Here is an 18,873-nt window from a genome sequence, read left to right as displayed (position 1 = left end):
GAAATCCTTGAGTCAAGGTAAACTACCTGATATTTGGAAAAATGCAAATATTGTCCCCTTATTCAAGAAAGGAAATAGACAAAATCCACTCAACTACCGACCAGTATCACTGACCAGTGTTGTAAGCAAGGTATTAGAAAAGCTTATAAGAAAAGCTTGGGTAAACCATCTAGAAGAACACAGTATGATAACAGAAAGACAGTTTGGTTTCAGAAAAGGAAAATCATGTGTTACTAATCTGTTGAGCTACTATGACAGAGTAACAAACACAATACAGGAAAGGGAAGGATGGGTGGACAGTATCTATTTAGATTTCAAGAAAGCTTTTGACACAGTACCACACCAAAGACTTTTATGGAAACTGTACCATCAAGGAGGAATTCGAGGCAAACTGTTTTGTTGGATGCAAGACTTTCTCATAAAAAGAGAAATGAGAACAGTACTAAGAGGAAACTACTCATCATGGAAAGAAGTGACTAGTGGAGTACCACAGGATTCAGTACTGGCACCAATCATGTTTTTAGTGTATATAAATGATACAAACAGTAACACTGGAAATGAGAGCTATCTGAATATGTTTGCAGATGATGCAAAAATACAAAGGAGAATTACTAACACAGATTCTTGTAAAGAGCTACAAGAAGAAGTAAATAAACTTCATGAATGGAGTAGTACATGGCAAATGGAATTCAATGTGGACAAGTGTCATGTAATCAAGTTTGGTAAAAGTGGAAAAAGACCTGATTGGGATTATAAGTTAGGAAATAAAACCCTATAGACATCAGAAAGAGAGAAAGACCTAGGTGTGATCATCAATAACAGACTATCTCCGGCTGACCACATCAGTGAGAAGGTACGGAACACGTATACAATGCTTGCAAATATGAGAATAGCATTCACATACATAAATGAAGACATGCTAAGAAGGATAATAACATCATTCATTAGACCAACCCTGGAATATGCATCAGTAGTCTGGAGTCCTCATCTCAAAAAGCACATAGACAAGATTGAAAAAGTTCAAAGGGCCGCTACAAGATGGATACCAAGCTTAAGGGACCTAAGCTATGAAGAAAGACTAAATAAACTGAATCTACCAACACTACAGGAGCGAAGGAAACAAGGTGACATGATAAAGCTATATAAGTGCATATCAGGGAAGGAGAAAATAGACATAAATGACTACTTAACCTATGGGGAAGCATCAGCAAGAGGACACTGCAAAAAACTGCATAAGAAGAGAGGTGATAAAGACATAAGGAAATTCAGTTTCCCAAACAGAGCAATTGACTAATGGAATGCACTACCGAATGAAATAGTGTGTGCCTAAACAATTCACAAATTTAAGGATATGTACGATAAATATGGTTTAAGACATGGGACAGTATGAGCTTGACTCATTCCTGTAAAGATACAGTTAGGTAAAAAAAAAAAGGTAAAACACACACACACACAGTTGTTACTGTTGTTGCTGCTTAATCTCAGTCTCTGGTGAGCAGGCCCATCAATCACAGGTAAGCAATTGCCTCTGTTGGGCTGTCCTATACTCATATGTATAGTACAATATATACACCATGTAGGAAACAAACACCTCCTTGTGGTAGATAGCTCTTCACCAAGGTCTGACCAGGGTCCTTCCCTGAGTGAAGTACTTGGAACTATGAGGAAATTTGGTTCCTGGGTGAATGCCACAGCTGTGTTATTCAAGGTGTACAGGGGCATTATATGTAGGCTCTTTGTCAGCACCTTGTACAGTAATTAGAACTAATAAACAAGCACACTCATATTCATACAGTTTTAAAATAACACACATCATGTGACTGACAGAGCTATGCTGATGACAAAGAATACATTACTAGATCTATTATATTCCATAAAAGCATTTAATCAGGCTAGCTGGAGTTCTGTTTGAGCCATGTTAACAAACTGTATGTCTCTAAGCCAAGTTATTGAGCTCACAAAGTCAAGACACTGTATAACACTTATAAAACTATCTTCTCTTAAAAGAGCAACAATCACATTTCATGAAAGACTAACCTAAGCCCACAACAGCTGCTTCTGACTCCAGTGATGCAAACATGTTAGTAGCAATGCAGATGTAGTGACCCTCTGTTGTATCATCCACTGATCTGTTAAGTATAAAAAAGGTGAAAGTGGTAGAAAGAGAATGGTATTAGAAACAAACATGATGCACATAACACCATTATACTGAACATCATATTTCCTTCTCGTGGTAGAGAGAATGGCATTAAGCCCCAGTCACACTGCAGGTACGACTTGTCGCAAACCTGAAAATCGCAAAACCAGTCCCCAACCACAGAGGTCTCCGAGCAGTCATGCCACCGATCGGCTACCGGTGGTCATCCAGTGTCTGTCCAGCGTCCGTCCAGTGGGCGGCCGAATGGCGACCATGGCCAGGTACACACAGGTCAAGGGACCGATGGGTGGCCGGCCGATCCGCATTCTGTTACAGTTTAGACCGTGACCACTAGACCGACACCAGATGCGGATTGGCTGGCAGCTGGTCTTGGTCCAGCCCACCTCCTGTTGCTCGACCAATCGCCTGCTGGACGGCAGCCGGACTTCAACCACCACCCCAGACAGGAGGCTTGTGGACGGCAGCCGCCGCAGTCCAGTCGTCGCCATGACGGAGTGCGGACGGCCACCACACAGAGCGGGCGGCAACCAGCCTCCATCCGGATGGCAACCACCGCTTAAAAATCAGGTGTCGCTGACCAGTCACAGTCCATAAGCCGGCCAGAAGCAGTCCAGCCACCCACCGAGCGGCTTCTGTGCCACAACATCAGTGGTCGTGGGGAGGTTTTTCGTGCAGTACGTAAAACCTCGCGACGATTTTTTGGTCGCTGTGGTGGCCTGCGACTAGACCGAGACATGAAGACCAGTCGTAAACCTCACCAAAACCACCCACAACTTGCAGGTCGCGGGTGGTTTGCGGTAAGTCGTACCTGCAGTGTGACTGGGGCCTTAGAGATAGACATGATGCAAATGACAGTATTATACTGATTATCACATTTTTTTATCTGGAATTCTCATGTACAAGTATTCCACATCAAATGAGTGACTAAGCTGCACATGGTGCTGAGGAGGGATGCCTTCATGTGGTGGCACAGATATAATTGGGGATCTCTGTCGCCTCTTTATACAAATGTCCCTCAGCTCCCTCCCTATCTCCTGACAGGAGGCAGGTGGGCTGAAGGAGAGAAATTTTAGCCTGCAGTTCACTGGGTTCATATTCAGATGAACCTGTCACAACAACAGCAAGTTAAAAATGCTTTGATTTAATTATTTCTCCTAAACTGCATTTTTTTTTTTTTTATTTAAAGACTTGTTACTGTACTATATTGGTGATCATCAAGTCATACTTTCTGAGTGTTTGATTGATATATTTGTGTGGTTTGATACTTTTTCAAATAAACTATCATAAAAATAGCTGACAAGAGGAGATCTACGACACAAATCAGCCACAGATCAATATAAACAAAAGGAAGTGCAGGAGTTTGGGCCAGTGAACTGGAAACAAGTTACTAGTAAGAACAACTTCAAGTAATGTGCAGGTTGAAGGAATGTGGAAGGTGCCTACGTGACTGTAAACACGTTTCAATAACATGAATTTCGCGCTTCACAAACGACTATCTTCAATATTCTTACTTCAGACATTTTCAATTCACCAGTGCATAGTACAAAAGGGGAAATCTATTAACTTCGGCAGGTAAATCTCTAGATTAGAATATAAAAGAAAGATATTCGCAATTTTTGATCTCTGCTTAATTTCGCGGTTACACGTCTTTGTTGGCAAGCAGCTGGTTCATTATTCACATTAATACTTGACTTAGCACTATCAATATCAGAATCATGCTCACATTATGAATATCAATTAAGACTAGACTTAAATAAAGAACTCAACAGTTAAATGAACTATACAGACTATACTTATAATAATGCCTAAGGTTACACTTACAATATTAGTTTAAACTAACTTATACTAATACTTAAAATTATGGCACTATGGGGGGGGGGAGAACTGCGTGGCAGACTGGTTTGAGTGTGGTGCGCGAATGTGTAAGTTAACCTCTATGTAAGGGTGATTGTTACTTCCTAGACTGTAAGAAACAGTGCTGTGTCAGTCGCAACCGACAGTGGTGGGCAGCGCAAACGAAGAAGGACCTTGCGGAAGCGCAAAGCGCAATCCACAGTTCACTACCTTGCGCAAGCGCAAATGCGCAATCTGACAAATATTTAGCTTGCGCAATGTCGCAAAGCGCAAGCGCAAACCATTTGCATATATTTTTGGGAATTACTGAAAAATATTGAGATATTTAAATAAAACAGCATACCTACTTACTTTTATTTATTATTATTATTTTCTATTATTTGTAATTTGCGCAAGTGCGCAATCTAATATTTAGCTTGTGCAATGCCGCAATGCATTAGCGCAAATCATTTGCATATATTTGTGGGAATTACTGTAAAATATATATTGGTAAAATTAAATAAATTACTAAAATAGCAACCTGCCCACCACCCGCGGTGACTGAGGTACAGCAGGTCATTGTTCGGGAAAAACAGCCTATATTTACCAAGGCATTGGCAAAGATCACGTGATTACTGTATCATCAACTCTCTCTCTCTCTCTCGCTCTCTTCGACAGAGGAGGGAGGAAATGGAGAATAAGAGAGATAGGAGGGAAGGAATGGAGAATAAGAGAGAGAAGAGGGACGAAGTTTATGCCTTATCTCTTCACTGAAAGGGACGCCCCTTTGCCATTCCCGTATTTACTCTCTCTCTCTCTCTCTCTCTCTCTCTCTTTATCTCTCACAGAATAATGCTCTTTATCTCTCTCTCCCTCTCTCTCATCTTGTCAAGACAATTTATTTAATAATTCAATATAGATATCTATCTATCTATCTACTGCCAGACGCCTCAATCCCGTTTGGGGTGGCCACAAACAAATCGCCTCCAAGTCGCCCTGTCCCCCGCCATTTCACTGCCCTGCTCCCAACTCACACCCCCCTCTCTCATATACCTCTCCACTCCATCCCTCCATCTCATCCTCGGCCCCCCCCTCCCTCCTCCCCCCTCCACCCCACCCACACACACTCCCCCCGCCAGTCTCCCACCCTCCATCCTCTCCACATGGCCAAACCACCTCAGTGTGCTCCTCACAACGCTCCCCATCACATCCACATCCACACCACAACGCTCCCCCATATCCTCACTCGTCAGCCCGTCCCTCCATGTGACTCAACAGGCTCCTCCCAAATAACTCATTTCCGCTGCTCTCACTCTTGACCTGTGTCCTTCCAACAACGTCCAAGCTTCACTTCCGCACGCTAGAGCTGGTATCACAATACTGTCATGTAGCAACCTTTTCACTTCCATGCTCACTTCCCTGCTTCCCATCACTGCTTTCAAGGAACCAGCAACCCCTCCTCCCCGCTGCACCCCCTCAAGCATCTCACCCTCCAAACCTCCATCCTTACTCATCACACCACCCAAATACTCAAACACACTCACATTCTCCAACTCCTCACCATCCAACCTCGCTGCACACTCACTAACTTCACCTCTCCCAAAGACCATCACTCCACTCTTCCCCACATTCACCTTTAGGTTCCGTTTCTTACACACTCTCTCAAACTCATCCACCAAGCCTTGCAGCTCCCCTTCGTCTTCACTCAACAACACAGTATCATCTGCAAACAACAGTACAGGGAGTTTCCAAACACTATCCTCTCTCACCAGGGCCACTCCAACATCCACTACCTTACCTTGTACCTCTTTTATTACCCCATCCATGTACAGATTGAACAACCATGCAGACATGACACATCCCTGTTTCAAACCAACTTTCAAAGAGAAAAATTCACTTAGTTCACCATCCACACGCACTGCAGCCTTCGCACCATTGTACATACTCTTCACAGCATTCAACAACTTCCCATCTACTCCATATATTCTTAACACTTTCCACAATCCTTGTCCATCCACCCTGTCATATGCTTTCTCCAAATCCATGAAAGCCGCATACAACTTCTTTCCCTTCTCTAGAAACTTTTCCACTAAAGATCTAAGAATGAATATCTGATCTACACAACCTCTTCCCTTCCTAAAGCCTCCTGTTCTTCTCCAACTAATTTCTCTGTTCTTTCTCTAACTCTGTCTATAAGTATCCTACCATACACTTTTCCTATTATACTAAGAAGACAAATGCCCCTATGATTACCACACACTTCTTTTTCCCCTTTTCCTTTGTACAAGGGAATAATTATACCTGACTTCCAATCCTCCGGGACTCTACCTTCCTCCCAGGCCAATCTGCACATCTTCCACATCCATTCTACTACTATCTCTCCCCCATGCTTCAGCATTTCACCACACACTCCATCAATTCCTGGGGCTTTCCCCGATATAACTTTCTTCATTGCTTCCACAACTTCTATCCTACTGATTTCTTCCTGTCTTCTCACCTCCCTCCTTCTCCTAGCCATTCCCCAGCCACTTATACTCGCATTACTTCCATCCTCTACGTTCAACAATTCCTTAAAGTGTTCTCTCCATCGACTCACTTTTTCTCCCTTCTCCACTAGTAATCTACCATTTTTATCTTTCACTCCCCTGCTAACTTCACTTCCACCCTGTCTTACTCTTTTCACTTCTCTCCAGAACATTTTCTTACAGTCCCTCCACTTTACACTCAAATTCCTTCCAAATTCCTCATCCACTCTCTTCTTACTCTCTCTTACTAATCTTTTCACCTCTCTCTTCCTTTCCACATATAACTCTCTCTTCCGCCTCTCAACTTCTTCCACGCCCCTATTTCTCACCCATTCATTGTATGCTTTCTTCTTTTGTGCCACAGCCTGTTTCACCTCTTCAGTCCACCACGCTGTTCCTTGCACCCCCCTCCGCCTTCTCTTCCTTCCACACACCACATCACATGCTGCAAATATTTCTTCTGTAAATATCTTACACACACCTTCCACGTCTCCCATCTGCTCCAATTCATATTTGCCCAATCGTTCCTCCACTTCTCTCTTATACTCTGCCTTTTTCTCATGAAAACAGAGTATTTAAATCAAATATCCACAGCCTAATAAATGATTAGGCTGTGGATATTTGATTTACATAATATGTTTTAATGGTTTTTGTAAGGAATTGCATATGCTAATCTTAATAAATAATGTATATTTATTATTATTCACTAATAATAATAATTTAAAAAATATTAAAAATACATTACTCTGTTGAAGCATATTAAGAAATGCTACTACCCCCTTCCCTCCCGCCTCCCCCCACCAACCCACCCTGGCGACCCGCCCCAGCCTCCCCCATCCATTGTCCAGCCATGCGGGAAGCTCCCAAGACCACGTGTTCTCTGGAAGACCACGTGTCCCTTGAATTGCGCAGTGCCCAATCCACAGGGCAGGTGTGCAAGGCAGGTGCGCAAGCGCAAAAGTGCGCATGGTCTCATGCGGTGCGTAATGGGCAAACGATATCACCGGAGTGCAAGGGTGCGCAATTGCACTTTGCGCAAGTGTTTGCGCACCTGCCCAGCACTGGCAACTGAAGAGAAGATCTGTGAAATAAGAATATTCCCTCCACTGTATATACTATCCCACTGCTGCCACCAGTGTAATGCAAGAAATTTAATCACCAGCGTAACACAAGGAACTTTTGATACCACCATTAATGCCACCAGTGTAATGACTGAATATTTTAGTCATCAATAAATGACCCCAGTGTAATGAAGGAAATAACAGAAAACCATGAGTGTAATGCTGGGAAATTTTAAAGATTATGGAAAAAGGGTAGCGTGATCTTATTAAAGAATTTTAGAGATTAAGAGAAATAAGGTAGTGTGATATTATTTGAAAATTTATGGGAAATGAAGTAGCAAGATCTTATTAGAGGGTTTATGGGAAATGTGGTAGCGTGAAACTTTTGGAGAGTGCATGAACCGTTAGATATTAAGCACACTTTGCGGGCCACTCAATCTCGTCTGTACCATATCACTCCTTAAAGGATAGCAAAGTTCAAACTCGTAATGACTTAACCTAAGTTTTACTAAGCACTAAGAACTGAGACAGATTAATCTTCAAACTGGGAATGAACTCAAACAAAATAATACTGAGGATCAACCAGAAATATGAAACTTTAAAAGTTAAACTAATACTGAAAGAATATTGATACACATAGATATATGTGCAGGAGTAGGTGAGAATGAGAGGGCAAAGGAAGGAGTATGTATAGTTGTGAGTAAAAGATGGAAGAAGAGCATAAGACAGTATGGATCAGTTGGGTCAAGGATTGTGTGGGTAAAGTTGAAAGTTGGAATACAAATGTGGGCGATCGTGTGTGTGTATGCACCAACGCAAGATCGTGCTAGAAGAGTGAGAGAAGAGTTCTGGACAAATGTGGAAGTGTGCATGGAAAAGTTTGGAAGGAATGAGAGAGTGTTTTTGATTGGTGATATGAATGGTAAAGTTGGGAATGTGAAGGTGGATGGAATAGATGGTGAGTGGGGTGTGCCTGCTTAGATAGATGAGAATGGGAGTGCGTTAGTGGACATTTGTGCTGGGAGGGGGTTGGTGATAGCCAATACCCTCTTCAGGCATAAAATGATCCACAGGTATATATGGCGAGTGATGAGATGGGTGGGTGGTGAACTGAATGAAAGGAAGGCAATGATTGATTATGTGTGTGTGAATGAAAGGATGCGAAGATGTGTAAAGGATGCAAGAGTGTATAGAGGTTGGGGGAGTGGACTTTCTGACCACTACTTGGTGGTGGCCAGAATTAGAATGCAAGTAAGATGGAGGAATAGAAGAAGGGAAAGATGAGAGGAAGGAGTAGTTGCAAGGAGAGTGGAAAGGTTACAAGAGGATGAGAAAAAGGCAGAGTATAAGAGAGAAGTGGAGGAACGATTGGGCAAATATGAATTGGAGCAGATGGGAGACGTGGAAGGTGTGTGTAAGATATTTACAGAAGAAATATGTGCAGCATGTGATGTGGTGTGTGGAAGGAAGAGAAGACGGAGGGGGGTGCAAGGAACAGCGTGGTGAACTGAAGAGGTGAAACTGACTGTGGCACAAAAGAAGAAAGCATACAATGAATGGATGAGAAATAGGGGCGTGGAAGAAGTTGAGAGGCAGAAGAGAGAGTTATATGTGGAAAGAAAGAGAGAGGTGAAAAGATTAGTAAGAGAGAGTAAGAAGAGAGTGGATGAGGAATTTGGAAGGAATCTAAGTGTAAAGTGGAGGGACTGTAAGAAAATGTTCTGGAGAGAAATGAAAAGAGTAAGACTGGGTGGAAGTGAAGTTAGCAGGGGAGTGAAAGATAAAAATGGTAGATTACTAGTGGAGAAGGGAGAAAAAGTGAGCAGATGGAGAGAATACTTTAAGGAATTGTTGAACGTAGAGGATGGAAGTAATGCGAGTATAAGTGGCTGGGGAATGGCTAGGAGAAGGAGGGAGGTGAGAAGACAGGAAGAAATCAGTAGGATAGAAGTTGTGGAAGCAATGAAGAAAGTTAAATCAGGGAAAGCCCCAGGAATTGATGAAGTGTGTGGTGAAATGCTGAAGCATGAGGGAGAGATAGTAGTAGAATGGATGTGGAAGATGTGCAGATTGGCCTGGGAGGAAGGTAGAGTCCCGGAGGATTGGAAGTCAGGTATAATTATTCCCTTGTACAAAGGAAAAGGGGAAAAAGAAGTGTGTGGTAATCATAGGGGCATTTGTCTTCTTAGTATAATAGGAAAAGTATATGGTAGGATACTTATAGACAGAGTTAGAGAAAGAACAGAGAAATTAGTTGGAGAAGAACAGGGAGGCTTTAGGAAGGGAAGAGGTTGTGTAGATCAGATATTCGTTCTTAGATCCTTAGTGGAAAAGTTTCTAGAGAAGAGAAAGAAGTTGTATGCGGCTTTCATGGATTTGGAGAAAGCATATGACAGGGTGGATAGACAAGGATTGTGGAAAGCGTTAAGAATATATGGAGTAGATGGGAAGTTGTTGAATGCTGTGAAGAATATGTACAATGGTGCGAAGGCTGCAGTGCGTGTGGATGGTGAACTAAGTGAATTTTTCTCTTTGAAAGTTGGTTTGAAACAGGGATGTGTCATGTCTGCATGGTTGTTCAATCTGTACATGGATGGGGTAATAAAAGAGGTACAAGGTAGGGTAGTGGATGTTGGAGTGGCCCTGGTGAGAGAGGATAGTGTTTGGAAACTCCCTGTACTGTTGTTTGCAGATGATACTGTGTTGTTGAGTGAAGATGAAGGGGAGCTGCAAGGCTTGGTGGATGAGTTTGGGAGAGTGTGTAAGAAATGGAATCTAAAGGTGAATGTAGGGAAGAGTAAAGTGATGGTCTTTGAGAGAGGTGAAGTTAGTGAATGTACAGCGAGGTTGGATGGTGAGGAATTGGAAAATGTGAGTACGTTTAAGTACTTGGGTAGTGTGATGAGTAAGGATGGAGGTTTGGAGGGTGAAGTGCTTGAAAGGGTACAGCAGGGAAGAAAGGTTGCTGGTTCTTTGAAAGCAGTGATAAGAAACAGGGAAGTGAGCATGGAAGTGAAAAAGTTACTACATGACAGTATTGTGATACCAACTCTAACGTACGGAAGTGAAGCTTGGACATTGTTGGAAGAACACAAGTCAAGAGTGAGAGCAGTGGAAATGAGTTATTTAAGAGGAGCCTGTGGAGTCACGTGGAGAGACATGCTGACGAATGAGGATATAAAGGAGCGTTGTGGTGTGGATGTGGATGTGATAGGAAGCGTTATGAGGAACACACTGAGGTGGTTTGGCCATGTGGAGAGGATGGAGGGTGAAAGACTGACAAAGAGAGTGTATGTGAGTGAGGTGGAGGCCGAGGATGAGATGGAGGGATGGGGTGGAGAGGTATATGAAAGAGGGGGGTGTGAGTTGGGAGCAGGGCAGTGAAATGGCGGGGGACAGGGCGACTTGGAGGCGATTTGTTTGTGGCCACCCCAAACGGGATTGAGGCGTCTGGCAATAGATAGATAGATAGATAGATAGATATATTAATCCCGTGGTCACAGTTAGACTCGCAGGAAGACTCAAAGAATACTGATGCACATGACTATATTAATCCCGTGGTCACAGTTGGACTCGTGGGAAGATTCAAAGAATACTGATGCACATAAATATATTAATCCCGTGGTCACAGTCGGACTCGCAGGAAGACTCAAAGAATACTAAGACACTCTCTTCCAGAATCATATAGTGTAAATTCACAATAATTAAAGAACAATGATCAAATAAACTGTAATCAAAATGGGCTGTAAACAAAATGGGCCTGCCGATATATTCGTTAATTAAGCTACGTGAACTATGAAAAGGGGGGGGGGTGATTGTGTGAGGCGCTAGCAGTGGTTGGAAATGGACGATCTGCAAAGATGAAGAGAAGTGGTGATCTCAATTAATTAGTACAAGTGAGATCAGGGGAAAATATGACTTATTTAACTTTCGAATATGAGGACTTATTACACAAGGGAGAAAAAAGGAGGGGAGGGGGAAGGATGAGAGCTCGACACTTAACCTACAATGATGAAGAGAAGCGGCGGTCTGGCAGTTCTCTCTTTTTTTTTTTTTTCTGGCCTAGCTATCGACAATTGGGGCCAAAGCCCCTGGTCATTAAGGCCATATATATATATATATATATATATATATATATATATATATATGTAAATACATATAAACATAGGTACATATATATACAAACATATATATTTACATACATACACACACACACTTCCATGCATATATACAGACACACTTTCATGCACACATACATATATATATGATAATTTTTATTTTATTTATAATTTTGTATTTTTATTTTTTAAATTTTTTCTTGGTTTTATATTTTTTAGACCTTATATTATAAAGAAAAACCTAAACTAAAGACCCTAAAACTAATCACCTAACAGACAAATCGCTAATCTATACTAAATCCTACAAAGACAAATAGCTAGACCTACACTAATGGTAAAAATACCCCGACCAAGAGAACACCATTGACTGCAGATATGTAATGCTTTTCTACATTACACACCTGCACTCATCACCTGGTGACTGTCAGTCAAGGCACAACCTAATATAGGGGACATCAATATGTGAAAGAGAACCAGACGAGTCAGGAACATTTCCATGTACGTCAGCTGTCGGCCCTAATTAGAACAACTTAAACAAGGTGGTAGAAGATACAGTATTTACATAACATGTACAAAAAGTGAAGGACCTCGCCCAACAGATCACCATCGACTGCAACTGCCCAATACCTTTCTATATTGCACACTTACACTCATCAGCTGGTGACTGTCAGTTGAGGAGCGGGGTTTAATGTAGGGGACATCAATATTAGAAAGAGATCAGTGGGAGGAGGAACTATTTCAAATATGTCAACTGTCAACCTTAATTAATAGTACAATATATACATAATTACAGTCGTTAAAAAACAAAACCATATAGTAAAAAAGTCACATCACTCTGATCAGTCCAGTCTCTCTCAAGCAAGCCATCAATTTATCAGTCATAACAATGTCCCCATCACCCAGGATGGTGGAAAGGGTGAGGGGAACGTCTGCTGCGCCGCAGTAATTTATAAGTGAAGCACGCTTACGAACAGATCGCCGACAGTGCAGGATGATATGACTGATAGATAACACCACATCACAGATGTCACAGTGCGGTGGGAATCGCTTTTCTATATAAGGTTTCATGTGCGTGAGCATGGTGGCATTAAGCCGTAGTCGCGCCAACACTTTTTCTTCCAGGCGACTGGGATGGTTGGCAGTGGCCCAGTCGCCCAGGTACGGCTTACACATTCGAATATTTAGTCTGGTCCACTGACCATGCCACAGAAGATTTATTGATTTCTTTCCGAGAGAGAGACTCGACCATAGATCATGAGGAATGTTCCAAGTCTCCTCGAGCCCTACAGCCGACTTTGCAAGTAAGTCAGCCTGCACATTGCCGTAGATACGACAATGACCAGGCACCCAGATCAGCGTGAATGACTTGTTGCATGAATGCAACTTATTAACAATGCAGCCCTGGATCTCGTTCGAGTCCTTAGTATACGATGCGATTGCCTGAAGGGCTAACTTCGAGTCTGAAAATATGACAAATGAGTCATGATGAGAATTTAGAGCATAGTCTATGGCTTTCTCAATAGCAAAAAGTTCGGAGGTAAACACAAATGTATGAGTCGGCAACCGATACCTGAGGGCACATTCAGTTGACCATACACTAGCACCCACACATTCACTCGACTTGGAGCCGTCGGTGTACAATTGGTGGGACCCCAAGTGACGAATGATGATGTTACGAAACAAGTGGTGGACCTCCGCCTCCGGCGCCTTGGTCTTTGGTGCTGGGAGCCATGATACATCAACAGTAAAGCCGGGTGGCTCCCAAGGTGCTATAGTTTTAAACACCAACTTGTCAGTCACTGAGGTCCACACTAAGCTCCTGGGTTAGTAAGTGGAGGCGAACGGCAAGTGGCCGATGCACCCCCCGTAGAAGGTGGTGGTATTGACACAGGGGGGTACAGGCCACATTGTCGATATTACTTTTCCTATATGTTCTTAGTCCATAGGACAAGGCCAGATGGTCACGGCGTATACTGAGGGGAGGCACATTCACCTCCACTTCCATTCGAGCTACACGGGTACACTGGATGGCTCCAAGACACATTCGCAAACATTTATTCTGCAACACATCCAATCCTTTCAGCGTGGCATCGGATGCCGAGCCATACACCTGTGCGCCATAGTCTAGCTTCGATCGAATAAGGGATTTATACTCCATTAATAAAGATTTTCTGTCAGCACCCCATGTAGTACCAGCTAGGTACTTGAGGACAATTAACAATTTATCACAACGAGCAATCAAATTATTAACATGAATTTTGAAGTTCAAACGAAGGTCAAAATGTATTCCCAAAAACTTTACAGAATTTTGAAAAGGTAACGTCTGATTATCCAAAGTTAAGCACAAATTAGATACATTACGAGTCGTAAAAACTACAGCGGCACACTTAGGGATGGAAAACTTAAATCCCCACTGCAAGGCCCATTGGTGGACGGAGTCAAGGGCTGCTTGAATCTGCCCAGCTGAAAATTGTGCATTATGGGAAGAGTGCCATATTGCACAATCGTCAGCATAGAGCAAGTATTTAAGGTCCTCGGGATGGGAGCTGATGACAGAATATCATTGATCATAATACTGTACTAAATAAAGTGGGACTAAGCACACTTCCCTGCGGCACCCCGTTTTCCTGGATAAATATATCTGATGTTACGTTACGGGGCAATCTGACAGAGAAAGTCCTGTCCCTAAAGAAATTTGAATAAAAATAGGCAAATTTCCTCTTAAACCATAAGCACAGAGTTTCATTAGTATACCATGTTGCCATGCCATGTCATAGGCTTTATGGATGTCCAAGAACACCCCTATCATGAATTCTTTATTGGCAAACACCTCTGAAATACAATGCTCCAAATTCATTAAATGATCTAGTGAACTTCTCTATTTACGGAAGCCACACCGTCGATCATTTAACAAATTCTTCGACTCTAAAACAAAAAGAAGCCTATTAACGTTCCATGACCTTACATAGACAAGAAGTCAACACAATAGGACGAAATGAAGTGGGATTCATAAGACGACCAGCCTCTTTGGGTATCGGTATGACGTGCGCAAAGTGCCATGAGTTTGGGAACGTTCGAGACGCCCAAATCTCATTGTACAATGCTAACATCTTAATCAGGCTGTCCTGATTAAGATGCTGGATCATACCGTATGTGATGGTGTCAGGCCCAGGGCTGGTGTCTTTACAGGATTTAAGGGCAAGGAGCAGTTCATCTAGTGTAAACTCTTGGTTGTACGGGGAGTCTACATCTTCTGTGGCAAAGTCTATGATCTGTAGCTCAGCCGTGCGTTTATGGTGTTGAAAACGCGGGTCGTAATTGGCTGAGCTACTTACATGATAAAAACTCCTGGCAAGGATATTTTAGTAATGTCCAAGGGCTCGTCATAGATGGTGTTATTCACCTGCAGGGTGGTGATAGGAAAGTATGGGCCTTTATTATTTAATATTCTTATGGTGGACCAGACTTTACTTAATGGTGTTGTACGAGTCACCGTGGACACAAAGAACTGCCAGGAGTCACGTTTGGCCCTTCTTATTGTTCTCCTTGTCTCAGCCCATGCCTGTTTGTATGCAATAAAATTTCCCTCAGTGGGCTGACTATCAAAAATCCTGTATCTCCTATTGCGTTTTCTTCATGCTTGTCGGCAATCCGGCGTCCACCACTGTGCTCTATGCTTCGCGTGAACTGTAGAAGTCTTGGGAATAGCAGCCTCAGCTGAGTGTAATATGGAAGTAGTTACATTTTCGACCTTAACATCTATGGTCTCCCCAAATATATCTAAATTGGCGATCCTTGAGAAGGATCTCCAATCTGCTTTCTTATAGTTAAATTTTGGAGGTGGAGGGTCCGAAATGATATCGCGTGTATAAGAAAGACAGATGGTTAAATGCTCACTTCCCAAGGAATCGTCATAAGGATCCCATGAGAAATCTTGATGTATACCAGGGGAGGCCAAAAATAAGGCAGTTGTCGTAACCTCGTGCCTTTTTATACTAAACCAAGACAGTGTCCAGGAATCAGCTAAAACTTTAACTAATAACTTTGTACGGTAATATTTTCAACTCTCTAGGATCTCTAAAGAATGCAAGAGATACGTTTGCATTTGACAGACGTAGCAAAATGATTTATGATGTTGAAATTTTTGTGATAAGCGAACAGGAACTACAGTACTACCATAACGAAGCCAAATCAATTAGGAATTCAAATAGTTTTATTACCCACGTCGAGTTATATCCCTACGTGACTGTAAACACATTTCAATAACATGAATTTTGCGCTTCACAAACGACAATCTTCAATATTCTTTCTTCAGACATTTTCAATTCACCACTACATAGTACAAAAGGGGAAATCTATTAACTTCGGCAAGTAAATCTCTAGATTACAATATAAAAGGAAGTTATTCGCGATTTTTTATCTGCTTAATTTCGCGGTTACACGTCTTTGTCGGCAAGCAGCTGTTTTATTATTCACATTAATACTTGACTTAGTGCTATCAATATCAGAATCATGCCATCTGAGTGTGCCTTGCGCATTAAGGAGGTTGTTCTCTCGGGCATGGAAGCATACATTCCTTTCTCATATCCTTTGACTAACGCAAGAAAGCCTTGGTTTAATCACCCTTGTTCTCATGCTGTCCTCAACAAGGAGAGGGCCTACAAAAGGTGCCGGAGCCAACCCACCCCTGAATCACATCATCTTTATGTTTCTGCCCGGAATCGTGCTAAGTCTGTTCTTCGCTCTGCTAAAAACAATTTCTATCTATCTATCTATTGCCAGACGCCTCAATCCCGTTTGGGGTGGCCACAAACAAATCGCCTCCAAGTCGCCCTGTCCCCCGCCATTTCACTGCCCTGCTCCCAACTCACACCCCCCTCTCTCATATACCTCTCCACCCCATCCCTCCATCTCATCCTCGGCCTCCCCCTCCCTCTTCCCCCCTCCACCTCACTCACATACACTCTCTTCGTCAGTCTTTCACCCTCCATCCTCTCCACATGGCCAAACCACCTCAGTGTGTTCCTCATAACATTTCCTATCACATCCACATCCACACCACAACGTTCCTTTATATCCTCATTCGTCAGCCTGTCTCTCCACGTGACTCCACAGGCTCCTCTTAAATAACTCATTTCCACTGCTCTCACTCTTGACCTGTGTCCTTCCAACAATGTCCAAGCTTCACTACCGTACGTTAGAGTTGGTATCACAATACTGTCATGTAGTAACTTTTTCACTTCCATGCTCACTTCCCTGTTTCTTATCACTGCTTTCAAGGAACCAGCAACCTTTCTTCCCTGCTGTACCCTTTCAAGCACTTCACCCTCCAAACCTCCATCCTTACTCATCACACTACCCAAATACTTAAATGTACTCACATTTTCCAATTCCTCACCATCCAACCTCACTGTACATTCACTAACTTCACCTCTCTCAAAGACCATCACTTTACTCTTCCCTACATTCACCTTTAGGTTCCGTTTCTTACACACTCTCTCAAACTCATCCACCAAGCCTTGCAGCTCCCCTTCGTCTTCACTCAACAACACAGTATCATCTGCAAACAACAGTACGGGGAGTTTCCAAACACTATCCTCTCTCACCAGGGCCACTCCAACATCCACTACCCTACCTTGTACCTCTTTTATTACCCCATCCATGTACAGATTGAACAACCATGGAGACATGACACATCCCTGTTTCAAACCAACTTTCAAAGAGAAAAATTCACTTAGTTCACCATCCACACGCACTGCAGCCTTCGCACCATCGTACATACTCTTCACAGCATTCAACAACTTCCCATCTACTCCATATATTCTTAACACTTTCCACAATCCTTGTCTATCCACCCTGTCATATGCTTTCTCCAAATCCATGAAAACAATTTCATCCGTACTAAATGCTCTCAACTCTCCAACTCGAACTCTTCCCGCTCCTTCTGCCACCTTGCCAAAAACCTTTCTAACAACTTTACCTCATCATCCTTCCCTCCTCTTTTCTGCTCTGATGGTTCTGTAGCTATTTCTTCTACTGATAAAGCAGATCTCTTCGCACAGACTTTCTCCTCCAATTCCACCTTAGACGATTCCGGTGCTGTTCCTCCTTCACTTCCCCCCTCTGACTTCCTCATGGCTGACATTAAAATTTCTTCAGCTGATGTATTTTCTGCCATCACTGGCCTCAATACTAACAAGGCATATGGGCCTGATGGAGTCCCTCCTGTTGGTCTCAAGAACTGTGCTTCCCTGCCTAGGCAAACTCTTTCGCCTTTGTCTGTCAACTTGTACCTTTCCTTCTTGCTGGAAGTTTGCTCTCATTCAGCCAGTCCCAGAGAAGGGTGACCACTCCCAACCCTCCAACTATCGTTCAATTGCTTTAACATCCTGTATTTCAAAAGCTTTTGAGTCAATTCTCAATAGAAAAATTTTAAGGCATCTTTCCTATCACAACCTTCTTTCTGATCGTCAGTACAGGTTCCATTAGGGACGCTCCACTGGCGATCTTCTCACCTACCTTTCAGACTCCTGGTCATCCTTTCGGGACTTTGGCGAAAGCTTTGCCATTGTACTTGACATCTCAAAGGCTTTCGATCGAGTCTGGCATAAATCTTTAATTTCCAAACTGCCCTCTTACGGTTTCTATCCTTCTATCTGTGCCTTCATCGCTAGCTTCCTTTCTGGTCGTTCTATAGCCACTGTTGTAGACGGCCACCGTTCTTCTCCTAGATCTATCAACAGTGGTGTTCCTCAGGGCTCTGTCCTATCACCAACTCTCTTCCTTTTATTCATCAGTGACCTTCTAAGCTGTACATCTAACCCTATCCACTCATACGCTGATGACTCCACCCTTCACCTTTCCATTCAGTTCCCGCAACGCCCATCTCAGCAGTTACTTCAACAGGCAAGTGATGAGACTATGGCACACCTAATGTCTGACTTGGCTCATATCTCTGACTGGGGTAAAAATAATCTTGTTGTTTTTAATGCATCTAAGACTCAGTTCTTACACCTATCAACCCGTCAAAATCTTCCACAGGTATATCCACTAATATTTAATAATATTCAGCTTAATCCTGCATCATCCTTGAACATGCTTGGGGTTTCATTTACTCGGGACTTATCTTGGAAAGATCATATTATATCTCTTATAAAATCTGCTTCCAAGAGATTGGG

At 42.7% G+C, this 18,873-nt stretch overlaps 1 protein-coding gene across 1 annotated transcript in view; it reads right to left on the bottom strand.

Moving 5' to 3' along the window:
• LOC145416430 (uncharacterized) overlaps window positions 1-18,873 on the bottom strand; it is a 657,995-nt gene that overhangs the window by 301,085 nt on the left and 338,037 nt on the right. The window contains exon 14 of the mRNA XM_080285378.1: window positions 2,038-2,129. Within this exon, the coding sequence (XP_080141504.1) occupies window positions 2,038-2,129 (92 nt within the window). The remainder of the gene's footprint in view (window positions 1-2,037; window positions 2,130-18,873) is intronic.

The sequence above is a fragment of the Coenobita brevimanus genome, chromosome 106 (assembly GCF_032717465.1).
Source record: "Coenobita brevimanus isolate Jiangsu-jjx chromosome 106, ASM3271746v2, whole genome shotgun sequence".
In the NCBI taxonomy this organism is placed as follows: Eukaryota; Metazoa; Arthropoda; class Malacostraca; order Decapoda; family Coenobitidae; genus Coenobita; species Coenobita brevimanus.
Note: the sequence above shows the minus strand (reverse complement) of the source record. Positions and strands in the feature narration are given on the sequence as shown.